The 12,540-nt window shown below is 55.3% G+C and overlaps 1 protein-coding gene and 1 long non-coding RNA gene across 6 annotated transcripts in view; both read right to left on the reverse strand.

The window, feature by feature from the left end:
- Window positions 1-2,942: 2,942 nt before the first annotated feature.
- MIGA2 (mitoguardin 2) overlaps window positions 2,943-12,540 on the reverse strand; it is a 38,473-nt gene continuing 28,875 nt past the window's right edge. For all 4 annotated transcript variants that reach the window (XM_001118706.5, XM_077967726.1, XM_077967727.1 and 1 more), the window contains exons 10-16: window positions 11,903-11,975; window positions 11,588-11,674; window positions 7,417-7,515; window positions 6,956-7,090; window positions 5,853-5,906; window positions 5,032-5,148; window positions 2,943-4,749 (exon numbers count right to left, since the gene is read on the reverse strand). In XM_001118706.5, the coding sequence (XP_001118706.4) occupies window positions 4,543-4,749; window positions 5,032-5,148; window positions 5,853-5,906; window positions 6,956-7,090; window positions 7,417-7,515; window positions 11,588-11,674; window positions 11,903-11,975 (772 nt within the window). In that variant the 3' untranslated portion in view covers window positions 2,943-4,542. The remainder of the gene's footprint in view (window positions 4,750-5,031; window positions 5,149-5,852; window positions 5,907-6,955; window positions 7,091-7,416; window positions 7,516-11,587; window positions 11,675-11,902; window positions 11,976-12,540) is intronic.
- LOC144335046 (uncharacterized) lies at window positions 8,141-10,735 on the reverse strand. Of its 2 annotated transcripts, none has more exons than XR_013405481.1 (3): window positions 10,475-10,735; window positions 9,841-9,918; window positions 8,141-8,622 (listed from the first exon to the last, which is right to left on the reverse strand). It is a non-coding gene; the product is annotated as an uncharacterized LOC144335046 (long non-coding RNA). The 2 variants fall into 2 exon arrangements; XR_013405482.1 differs by having other exon boundaries at window positions 9,841-9,893; window positions 10,448-10,735.

The following is a 12,540-nucleotide window of genomic DNA, read 5'->3' on the forward strand; positions in this document are numbered from 1 at the left end:
GCCTGGGACTGGGGGATTTACTACAAGTGGGCATCACGGGGGTGATGCAAATGTTCTCCAGCCATACCGAGGTAATTGGTACACACCTTTGTAAATTTATTTAAAACAACATTAAAGCAAGTGAATCTATGATGTATGAATTATACCTTATTAAAACTGTTTAAAACAAACCAAAACAAGTTGGGCACAGTGGCTCATGCCTCCTACTTTGGGAGGTCAAGAGGGGGAATTGCTTAAGCTCAGAAGTTTGAGGCCACCCTGGGCAACACAGCAAGACCCCGTCTCTACAAAAAATACAAAACTTAGCCAGGAGTGGTGGTGCGCTGCTTGGGAGGCTGAGGCGGGAGGATTACTTGGTCCTGTGAGGTCAAGTCTTCAGTGAGCTGAGATCACCACACCACCACTGTACTCCAGCCTGGGTGATAGAGTGACACCATCACTCCAGCCTGGGTGACAGAGTGAGACTGTGTCTCCAAAAAAAAAAAAACATAAAAAACACCAAAACAAACATTTGCCAGCATGAGAAGTGGCTAATATATCAGCTCATGTCTCTAAAATCTGTAAGAGTCGAGCATTTATCCTTCTTTTGAGATGGAGTTGATCCCCAGTTGATTGGGAAAAGCTCTTATTTTCAGCAAAGACATTAGAAAATTATTGTTTTTTCTTTGTTGTTTGTTTGTTTTTGAGACAGTCTTGCTCTGTCGCCCAAGCTGGAGTGCAGTGGTGCGATTTCGGCTCACTGCAACCTCCGCAGTGATGATTCAGATGATTCCCCTGCCTCAGCCTCCCAAATAGCTGGGATTACAGGCCTGCACCACCATGCCTGGCTAATTTTTGTATTTTTAGTAGAGACGAGGTTTCACCATGTTGGCCAGGCTGGTCTTGAACTCCTGACCTCATGTGATCCCCCCACCTCGGCCTCCCAAAGTGCTGGGATTGCAGGCATGAGTCACCATGCCCGGCCCCGAGAATTTTTTTTTTTTTTTTTTTTTAGGTGTGATCACAGTATTGTGGTTATTCTGGAGAATGACCTTGTTTTTTGTTTTTTAAGTTCAGGGATTCATGTGCAGGATGTGCAGATTTCTTACATAGGTAAATGTGTGCCATGGTGGTTTGCTGCACAGATCATCCCATCACCTAGGTTTTCCTTTTTTTTTTTTTTTTTTTGAGATGGAGTTCCCTTTGTCACCCAGAATGGAGTGAAGTGGCATGATCTCAGCTCACTGCAACCTCTGCCCGCCGGGTTCAAGCACTTCTCGTCCCTCAGCCTCCCAAGCAGCTGAGACTACAGGCACCCTCCACCACACCTGGCCAAGTTTTTGTATTTTTTAGTAGAGACGGGTTTCACCATGTTGGCCAGGCTGATCTTGAACTCCTGGCCTCAAGTGATCCACCTGCCTTGACCTCCCAAAGTGTTGGGATTACAGGCATGAGCCACTGCGCCCAGCAATCCCATCGCCCGGGTATTAAGCCCAGCATCCACTAGCTGTTTTTCCTGATGCTCTCCCTTCTCCCCACCCCTGCCCTCCGACAGGCCCCAGTGTGTGTTCCCTGCAGTGTGTCCATGTGTTCTCATCATTCAGCTCCCACTTACGAGAAAGTGACTACCCTCTTTTTTTTTTTTTTTTTTTTTTTCTGAGACAGAGTCTCGCTGTCGCCCAGGCTGGAATGCAGTAGCACGATCTCGGCTCACTGTAAGCTCTGCCTCCCGGGTTCACGCCATTCTCCTGCCTCAGCCTCCCGAGTAGCTGGGACTACAGGTACCTGCCACCACACCCAGCTAATTTTTTTTGTATTTTTAGTAGAGATAGAGTTTCACTGTGTTAGCCAGGATGGTCTCGATCTCCTGACCTCGTGATCCGCCGGCCTCAGCCTCCCAAAGTGCTGGGATTAAACGCGTGAGCCACTACGCCTGGCCAACTACCTTGTTTTTAAACTCTGCTTAAAGGTTTAAGAGTAAAGTACATGCCTGAAACTTAGGCTAAAGTATTTTAGAAATACATGAGATAAACATGGCAAATATTAATTACATGACCAGAGGTGTTGGTTTTATGAGTGTTCTTTATATGTTTTTTCCAATGTTTCTGTACATTTGAAAAATTGTTTTTAAGTTTCTTTTTTTTTTTTTTTTTTGAGACGGAGTCTCGCTCTGTCACCCAGGCTGGGGTGCGGTGGCCGGATCTCTGCTCACTGCAAGCTCCGCCTCCCGGGTTTACGCCATTCTCCTGGCTCAGCCTCCCGAGTAGCTGGGACTACAGGCGCTCGCCACCTCGCCCGGCTAGTTTTTTGTACTTTTTAGTAGAGACGGGGTTTCACCGTGTTAGCCAGGATGGTCTCGATCTCCTGACCTCGTGATCCGCCCGTCTCGGCCTCCCAAAGTGCTGGGATTACAGGCTTGAGCCACCGTGCCCAGCAAGTTTCTTTTTTAAAAACCTTTAAAATAAAACTTGTGATTTCCAGCTGCCCATGAAAACATGTAACGATCCGGCAGGCTTGGACCTGTTCCCACTGTTCCAGCCGCTCCCCCAGCTCTCACATCTTGGGTGGTAACCACCTTTAAGCCTGTGAGTCTACACCTTGGCCTGGTCCAGTGCCTGCATTTTACAGATGTGGAAACTGAGGGCCAGTGAGAATCGACTTCCCTAAGATGGTGCCTGAGTGGGGTCCACAGCTAGGCTGCCCACCGCGCATCCATGGCCTTGAGCGTGGCACTGGCCGCTCCCCACCCTTCCCCGCTGACCACCAGGGCTCCCTGCCTAGGGATGGCTGGACCCTGTCAGGCAGCCAAGTGGCCCCAAGTAGGATCACAGCCCCCACCAGGCTTCTCCTGACCTTTGTCCTGGAACCTTCACCCATGGCACCCCAAAGAGCAGGTGCCCTGCTCTGCCCCAAGAAGCAAACATTCATGCACATAACCAACAACATGGCAAAGTGGAAGGAAATCGTTTCAATTGTTTATTCGACTCACAGTCAGTGCACACACTCTACCATCCGAAAGTCAGTCGAAGCTGTGACAATCGACTCTTACAGGCAGTGCACGGATGTGTAAACAAAGACAAATGAAAATGCAAATCAGAGTGGGCAGGGCCAAGGCCCACCATTACATTCACAGCACAGGGTAAGTGCAAATGAACAGGATGTCAGGATGAGGGGTGGGGAGCACAGGGTCCTTCCTGCCCTGGAGGCTGCCTCCAGGCATCAGCCTGGGAGGCGAGTTAGTGCCCATGGAATCTGTGTCTGGGAAGAGGCCCACAGAAGATGGCCATGGCCAGCATCATCTCCTCTCTGTGGTGCACCCTCCCATCCCCAGACCCCTTTCCCTTCCAGGGGAGAGGGGCCCTGGTCACAGGAGCCAGTCCTCTGACTCCTGAGTGTGGAAACCCAGGAGGGGAGTCTGTTTCTCCCACAGGCCTCTCAACCTGGAAAGGGCAGAGCCCCAGCAGAATGCGTTGGGGCCACAGACACCTGCTCAGGTGAGGACACTGAGAAGTGAGTCTGCCGGGCCGACAGGACCCTGCGGCATGAGAACGTCGCTGCTAACAGGAGTCTCTCTGCAGGCCCAGGGGAAGCTCTGCCCCTGTGAGGCCCCAGGAGTGTTTGTGCGTTGAACTGAAGGCAAAGTGCTGGACAGTTTCTTGTCCTAATGAGGGTGGGGAAGCTGGTCCAGCCACATACATCCTCTCGACCTCCCCCAACGTGGTCCCCGGGCCCACGGGTGACAGGGGCCTGAGTGACACCTGGTCAGATCCCCCAGCTCAGAGCCTAGCACCGCCCAGGGAGGTCCGGGCTCATGGAAGGGGGATGGGCGGGGGCAGGAGGGCCCAGCTCCACCTCCGCCCATCTTTGGTGGTGACAGAGGTGGGAGGAGAAATGTGGATCTTTGGCAGGGTGAGGGAATGTCAAAGGATAGTGTCCTGGTTTGGTGCTTGGGTTTGTCAAGGGTCCAGTCCCTGCCCAGATGAGAGCACAGGAGTGGGAGGCCCACCTCTGCCCCACCTCTGGATGGCCCGGACCTGCTGCCCATCAAGGTGGCCCCACTCTCCTCCTCTGGAGTTGCAAACTCTCTGAGAAGGCGGCCGAGGTGGGGAGGCCATCAGGACAGGACAGCCGGATGCCTGGATGCTGAGACCTTGCAGCCACAGGTGGCTTCTAGCTCAGGACACTGTGACCTTCACCACAGGGCTCTGTGCCCCATCCTTCACTTCCACCCTCCCAGCCCCCTTGTCAGCAGCCCTGGGGCAATGGGAGGTTTTGGAGTCCCCCATCTGGGGCATCCCAGCTCTGCCTATCCCAATTCTCCACAACACTCCCCTCTCACTGCCTTTCTCTCCCGGAGGCCCCACTGGTCCTGGCCTCTGCTTCCCCCAGGGACTGTTCCATTCTTCTCCATGGAAATTTCCCCTCTAGGCCTTGGGGACTCCCAGATGATGGGGGTGGGGCAAGGTCAGGGGCAACTGGCCCTTAGCCACCACAGCTGTCAGATACCAACCCAGGGAAGGGAGGAGGAGCCTTCTCTCTGCCGCCTCCCAGCCCGTGCCACCTCTACGGCAGCTCCCCCAGGGGCCCGTTCTCTCGGGGTAGCGTCCCATTCAGGCCTGTGCTGCTGGCCACGGGCACCCCCAGGTACCCCAGCAGGATCTCGCTGCGGCGCCGGGACAGCTGCAGGATGTCGTCTGCCAGCGCGGGCACTGATGTGTAGCGCACATTGTCCAGGTCGAACATGTCCCTCAGGTACTGTACAATCTGGTGCTGGGGGAGCAGGGCCGGTGTCGGGCCTGGCGCAGGCCGCTGCCCACCATGATGCCCTCCAAGTCACCCCAAGTCCCCTTCTCCACCACCAGAGCCCCAGCCTGTCCTCTCCATCCCCAGGTTCCTCCCTCTTGCTGCTTCCTCTGGACCCACGTGGGTCCGGCTCTGCCTTCTCTCTGGGAGCAGGCCTAGGCCCAGGCCCTCACCCCAGTCCTGGCACCTCCCAGGACGCCTGTGCCCAGCGCAGGGGTCAGGAAAGAACAAGAACTGCTCCCTGTTTACCTTGAAGAAAGCACAGACTTCAGCGAGCTGAGGTTTGGGTCCAAGGAAGCCGAAGGCTAGGACAGGGCTCACATGCTCCGATACGGAGTAGAAATGGGAGATGAAGCCATCGGGCACCTGCGGGTGGGCACAAGGCTGAGGGGCCAGGCTGGGGCACCAGGCCCAGGTGTCGCATAAAGGGCTGGGCTTTAGAGGTCGCCCCAGCTCATGTACTTTCCTGCTAGATGACCCTGGGCAGTGACTCAGCTTTCAAAGCCCATTCTCACTTGTGCAGACAGGGTAACCGTGGGCCGCTGTGAGAACTGCACAAGGTGGGGCCATGGTGGCTCTGAGGGAAGTGCCTGGAGCACGTGGCCCCGGCAGCTGATATCAGCTGGGCAGCAGAGCCTGGCCGCAGAGGGGAACGACAAACCACAGCCCAGATAGCGCAGCCAGTCGCAGCCTGGGAGCGGAGATTACAGCAGCCTGACTGGGGCGGGGAAAGGGCAGGAGGGACAGTGCTCTGCTTGCTCCTGGGTATCCTGTCCCCACCGAGATGCCTGCACCAGGCCAGCTGCCAGCCCTGTGGCCACCACCCTAGGGTGTTCGTTCCCCTCCCCAGTGGCCTGCTCTGTGCTGGGCCTGGGGAGGAGAACAAGTGGGTCCACATGCGCCTCTAGGGAGCTCCCGGCCCAGGGAGAGGTAACGGCGGAAGAAGGGGGCCAGGGCCGTGAGCAGTGAAGTCCAAGTGGCTCAGCGAGGCCGCCCTGCACCAGCTCCGCTCCCCACCAAGCTGCCTCAGAGCCCAGCTCTTGCTCCCCTAGGCCTGCCCAGTCACTCACCATCAGCAGCCTCCTCTTGGCTTTCAGGACCGACCAGCAAGCAGTGGCCAAGGCCTACATCAAAGACAGGATGTCCCCCGGCTGTCAAAATGGGCCTAGCCCACAGCCCCTCACCCTCTGTCAGCCCAGGACCAAGCTCTTAAACCCAGCTCACCCCACTCCAAGCAGGGAGATGGGGCTGGGTGCCTAAGCTCTGCTGCTTCCTCCTCTGATTTTGGACTCAGACATACCTAAACTTGAATAGACTCTAATCTTACTGCTGGATCTTCTCTGAGCCTCAGTCTCCTCTTCTGCAAAGGAGCACAACACAGCACTCCCACATCGTTTGGTGGTTGTGGGAGCAATGGTTCCCCCCTGTAAACCGCCTCGCAGAAGCCTGGGTCCAGGCAGCACAGCCCGGCTGCTGGAGTGTCACTGCTTGCCTTGCTGGGGGTCCTGTGCTGGGCTGTCTCTCGCTCTGTGCCTTTTTATCTTTTTGGTTTTGCTTTCCCCTCTTTTAACTTGATTTAACAGGATGCATTAAAATGGATCGAGGCCGGGCGCGGTGGCTCAAGCCTGTAATCCCAGCACTTTGGGAGGCCGAGACGGGCGGATCACGAGGTCAGGAGATCGAGACCATCCTGGTTAACACGGTGAAACCCCGTCTCTACTAAAAATACAAAAAACTAGCCGGGCGAGGTGGCGGGCGCCTGTAGTCCCAGCTACTCGGGAGGCTGAGGCAGGAGAATGGCGTGAACCCGGGAGGCGGAGCTTGCAGTGAGCTGAGATTCGGCCACTGCACTCCAGCCTGGGTGACAGAGCGAGACTCTGTCTCAAAAAAAAAAAAAAAAAAAATGGATCGAATTCATACCAGCACAGCAGTGAAACCACTCAATAGGAAGAAAACGTACACCACGTTGGTTCTAAACTGGGGCACCAGGCAGCAACGGGGCACCCTGGAGGCTTCTCCAGAGCAGACTGCGGTCTCCCAGGCCTGGCAGCCCCGGATCCAGGGGGTGAGGGCCCAGCCCTGGTGCCAGTGCTAGGGACAGAGGGAATGGAGCCAAGCAACCGCATGGGCTGATGTGAGCAAGCGTGGGTCTGGGAGCAGGGCAGCGACCCACCGTCTCCTTGAAGCTGTCTGACAGCCAGCGGTTCCGCAGGACAGCGAGCACCGAGGCCGGGGGGTTCTCCAGGTCCTCAAAGGCGTCCATGAGGATAAAGTCCAGCACGATGTCGAAGAAGCTCATGCATACCACCTGCAGAGGGTGCCCCCGGGAGGCTCATGCATGGGGGCACTGCTGGAGCCTCGGGGCCACTTTCCAGATGGGGAGACTGAGGCTGGGGGGCTAGAGCATGAGCACACATCGGGGGGACACGTCTTCCCCCTCTGCTGTGCAATGGGTGTAGCTGAGGCCATTCCTCCCTCCGCCTTGGCCTGCGGTAGGGCAGGAACTGGGGGCTGTGAGCAGCGATGGAACCGTCCCAGCCGCTTGGAACTGAGGTAGAGCTTGGCCCAGGAACCCCCTTGCTGCTCAGATGCAGGGGAGCCCAGGATGTTGGGGTTCAGCACAAAACAACTCACCCCTCGGCCCTCCAGCTCCAGCCGTGTTGTGGCCCAGGTCTCGGGCTGTAGGGCATAGCTCAGCATCTCCTCGTAGCTCTCCAGGAAGCCTTTGGGGCTCTGTGGGGAGAAGCACGGCCCATCCTGGTCACTGGACAAGACCCACAGGGACAGGCTGGCCTGTGGATGGGGGACATGCCAAGGCACGGCTGGGGCCCATCCCCACGCAGCAGGCACAGAGAAAACGTAGCAGAGAAGTGTCTCCTACTTAGCACAACGTGCTTCTCCAGAGAACCAGGGCACGCTGTCAGGTCTCAAGCCAGCTCCTCTGCTGAGCGCCTGCTGCCTTCCACGAGTGCCTAGTGTGACCGTGTGATCTCACTTTGGAGGGACACAGAATGGGAGGATTAGAGTCAGGCAGCTGAAGGTTCAAATCTCCGTGACCTTGGACCTCAACGGGGAAAGGGGAGAAGCTACAGCCCCACCCTGATGAGATTCTTCTAGGGCAGTTGCTGAGCTCGTGTGTGATGCAGTCAGTCCAGCACCAAAGCCTTCAACAAACAGTGTTTAAAGCGCCCTGCACAGCACGGAGGCTCTCGGCACACATGATGCATCCTTCACTCTCTAGGACCCTGAGGGTTAGCTGGGGTTTGGGATGCTCTTTTCAGATGTGGGTCTGCATTTACAGATGTAGAAAAACACTTAAGTGTCAGGGTTGGTTCTCAGCATGGATTAACTCGTGACCTTTTTTTTTTTTTTTTTGAGATGGAGTCTCGCTCTGTTGCCCAGGCTGGAATGCAGGAGTGCGATCTCGGCTCACTGCAAGCTCCACCTCCTGGGTTCACACCATTCTCCTGCCTCAGCCTCCCGAGAAGCTGAGACTACAGATGCCCGCCACCACGCCTGCCTACTTTTTTTGTATTTTTAGTAGAGACGGGGTCTCACCGTGTTAGCTAGGATGGTCTTGATCTCCTGACATCATGATCTGCCCGCCTCGGCCTCCCAAAGTGCTGGGATTACAGGCATGAGCCACACTGCACCTGGCCTTTTTTTTTCTTTAAGTCTTTGTCGCCCTGGCAGGAGTGCAGTGGCGCGATCTCAGCTCACTGCGGCCTCCACCTTCCAGGTTCAAGTGATTCTCCTGCCTCAGTCTCCCAAGTAGCTAGGATTACAGGTGCCTGCCATCACACCCAGCTAATTTTTGTATTTTTAGTAGAGACGGGGTTTCTCCATGTTGGCCAGGCTGGTCTGGACCTCAGGTGATCCACCCACCTTGGCCTCCCAAAATGCTGAGATTATAGGCAGAGCCACTGCACATGGCCCCAAATGTCTTAAAAAGTATTTACATTTTAAAGAGATTTTGCCAGGATGATCCTAGGCCGTCCCTTAACCGCCCTGAGTCTGTTTTCTCATCGGTAAATGGTGACAATGATGAAGATATGGGCTGGTCCTTGACACTTGAGCATGCCCTATGTCATCGCATAAGGTCCCCAGGACACACCCATTTCCACAGGAGGACACTGATACGCGATGAGGTTTTGTGGTCGCCCCACTGACACCAAGTTGAGCGAGTGCCCTGATGCTACAACCCCAGTCCCTCGGTGCCTCCCACAGGGCTAGCATCTTCCCAGGCCAGGGCCTGGCCCCAGTCCTAATAGAGCCACCACAGTTACTGCTCCAGTCCCAGGGCGCGGTGCAGGCTGTGGCACTCAGGTGCTGCTAAACGGCTTTCATTTCTTAATAAAACCAAAGTTCCATACTGGGAAGGTTGCAAAGGGAGCTCCCCAGAGGGTGGGGCCCTGGCACCCCCTTAGCCCTCCTTCACTTGTTCACTCACCCTGCTTCCTGGGGAGGCCCACCGACCAAGTTAAGGGCTCAGGCTGGGTCCGGGCCACCTGGCTTCAAATCCAGTCTACCCTTCACATACTCAGTACCCTGGACAAGCCCCCTTCCCTTCCTGGGCTCAGTGTCCTCATCCGCCAAACAGAAATTGCAGTGAGGCTCGAATGAACTCCCCGTAGTGAAGAACCACTGAGTACACACTGAGCTCACAGCCAGGTAACCAGCCGCTGCCGTGAGAATATCTGAGGAATGCTGATGCAGTACCCGCCCTGTGCCAGGCCCTGGATGGGGCACACACCTGTGCCAGGAGAGTTCTGGCCCTGGCCCTCATGGAGCTAACTGAGTAATAGGGGAGGAAGGACAAGGCAGCCCATGAGCAGGAGGCAGGGCAGTGAGGCCACACCGCCACGGTGAGCCCAGGGGTTCTCTCAGGCGTCAGACGATGAGTCAGGTGATGACCTCCTGGGGACAGAGAAGGCTGGGGGTACTCAGATAACAAGTGACCAAGGAAGGGGGAAGGGAGGGGGACAGAGGAAAAAGTGGGGTGGGGGGCTTCCAGGTACTGGTATATGTCCTACTTCTTAACCTGGGTGCTGGTTATACGGGGTTTGTCTTTCATTAAATCCTATACATAGGCCGGGCCTGGTGGCTAACACCTGTAATCCCAGCACTTTAGGAGGCCTGAGGCTGGTGGATTACCTGAGGTCAGGAGTTTGAGACCAGCCTGGCAAACATGGTGAAACCCTGTCTCTACTGAAAATACAAAAATTAGCTGGGTGTGGTGGCGCACGCCTGTAATCCGTTACTTGGGAGGGAGACTAAGGCAGGAGAATCACTTGAACCTGGGAGGCAGAAGTTGCAGTGAGTCAAGATCGTGCCACTGCACTCCAGCCTGGACAACACAGAAAGTCTCTGTCTCAAAAAAAAAAATCTTACAATTTTTGGGTGTTTTTGTTTGTTTTTTTTTTTTGAGACAGGGTCTCACTCTGTTGACCAGGCTGGAGAGCAGTGGTGCAATCATTGGCTCACTGCAGCCTTGAACTCCTGGCATCAAGCAATCCTCCCATCTCAGGCTCTCAAGTGCTGGGATTACAAGTGTGAGCCACCATGCCTGGCCAAATCCTATACTTTTTACACTCTCTACTATGTGTATTTCACAATAAAATTTAAAAAAAAAAAAAAAAGATTGAGGACAGGTGTGGTGGCTCACATCTGTCATCCCAGCACTTTGGGAGGCCAAAGAGGGCGCATCACCTGAGGTCAGGAGTTTGAGATCAGCCTGGGCAACATAGCAAAACCCTGTCTCTACGAAAAATACAAAAATTAGCCAGGCGCAGTGACGCATGCCTGTAACCCCAGCTACTAAGGAGGTTGAGGTAGGAGGATCATTTGAGCCTGGGAGGTGGAGGTTGCAGTGAGACGAGATCGTGCCATTGCACTCCAGCTTGGGTGGCAGGAGTGAAACCCTGCCTCAAAAAAAAAAAAAAAACAAAACAAGATTGAGCAACAGTGTTCCTGGGGCAGAGACCAGCATATGCAAAGCCCAGATCAGGCAGCAAGTCTGGTACACTAGAAGCAGGCCCTTCAGCTGGACAGGATGAAGCTCACAGGGCAGCAAACCACCAAACAGAGCTTGGCCTTCAGCCCAAGGGCAGCAGGCACAAGCGAGGGTTGTAGGTAGCTGGCTAGTGAGGTTAGATGTGTGTTTCAGAATCATCTGTCCAACCTGTTCATAAAACTTTGCTCAAACCCATTAAGGAAAACAAAAAAGACGAGTAACCAATCATCAAAACAATTCTGCAACCTCATCATTAATTAGAGATGCAAGGAAATAGCCTTATTTGCTGGCAGCGATGTAAGTTGTGAAGGCCTTGTGGAGGGCAAACTAGCAATATCTGCTGGGCTTCTAAATGTCCAGGACCCAGAAATGTCATATCCAGGGCTTTGCCACACAGAAAACCTCACGAGAGAGCTGTATAAGGAAGACTGTAGTAGTGATGTCTGTGATGGTGAACATCAGACAGCCCAGGTGTCCACCTGTCAGGGAATGGAGGCTTTGTGTGGCGCTCTCCACTCAATGGGACACTCCACAGTCGGGGAACACCCCTCCCAGTGCTGGCATGGAGAGACGGACACCACGCGCCGCTACACTCCAGAGTAAACTGCAGGATGGTAAGTAGGGCACAAAGACTTAGAAACGGAATAACGACATCCCTGGTTGCAGAGTCTACAGAACGGAGTAGGAGGAACACATATCAGCCTGTGCACAGGGGTTCTGGCAGATGGGGCTCAGTGGGACTCTCTGTGGTTTGCATTTTATAATTTGCCCCCCTACCCCACTCCCTGCTACCTTCTCAGCCTTGGTCATCAGGCCTGTCACCATCTGTCGGCCCACTTTCCCGAAGAAAAGCTGGTTACTCTTGTCTTCCAGAAGCCCCTAGGGAAGGAGGAAGGGAGGGGAGTGAGCTGCCAGGCATGGCGATCCCTCAAAGCCCATGGAGAGGGCCACAGAAGAGGCCGGGTAGGTGGCCCACCTGCCACAGAGGAGCCCAGTGTGGGAGCAGGCCGGGCCAGGGACCAGGAGGCCACGTACATGCCACAGAGCCACGGCCAGCCTGACTACCCCTTGCCTCCCAACCCCGAGGAAGCCCCAGGCCACACCCACCTCAAAGGCCTGGCGCACACAGTGCAGCTTAGCCAGAAAGTCGTGGTCACTGTAGCAGCCCAGCAGCTCCGTCCTGAGGGGAGGACAGATGGCGTCACACAACCTGGTCCCTGCCCAGCGATGCCCCGGGGGTTCAGGTGGCACCTGGGTGGGGAGGTGGGAGGCTCTGGCTCCAGCCCTGGCCCTGCCTCAGCCCAGCAGTGTGGCCTCTGGCTGGTGCCTGCCTCCCTTGAGGCCTTGGTCTTCCCAGGCCAAAGGACAGGGCTGCCTGGATGATCTCTGAGGACGTATCAGCCTCTAAGGCACTGGGTACAGAGATGACCGAGGCCTCCTTAGGCCACAACCAGCCCCACATTTCACTGGCAAAGAACCAAAATGGCCAAACTGCCTCCTGAGGGCAGATGTGGCGGATCACCCGGATCACTTCAGCCAGTGTCTGATTCATTTCTGGTTGGTGAACTTTTTTTTTTTTTTTTTGAGATGGAGTCTCGCTCTGTCGCCCAGGCTGGAGTGCAGTGGCGCGATCTCGGCTCACTGCAAGCTCTGCCTCCGGGTTGACGCCATTCTCCTGATTCAGCCTCCCAAGTAGCTGGGACTACAGGCGCCCGCCACCACGCCTGGCTAATTTTTTTGTGTTT

This window comes from Macaca mulatta, chromosome 15, assembly GCF_049350105.2.
Source record: "Macaca mulatta isolate MMU2019108-1 chromosome 15, T2T-MMU8v2.0, whole genome shotgun sequence".
NCBI classification, from domain to species: Eukaryota; Metazoa; Chordata; class Mammalia; order Primates; family Cercopithecidae; genus Macaca; species Macaca mulatta.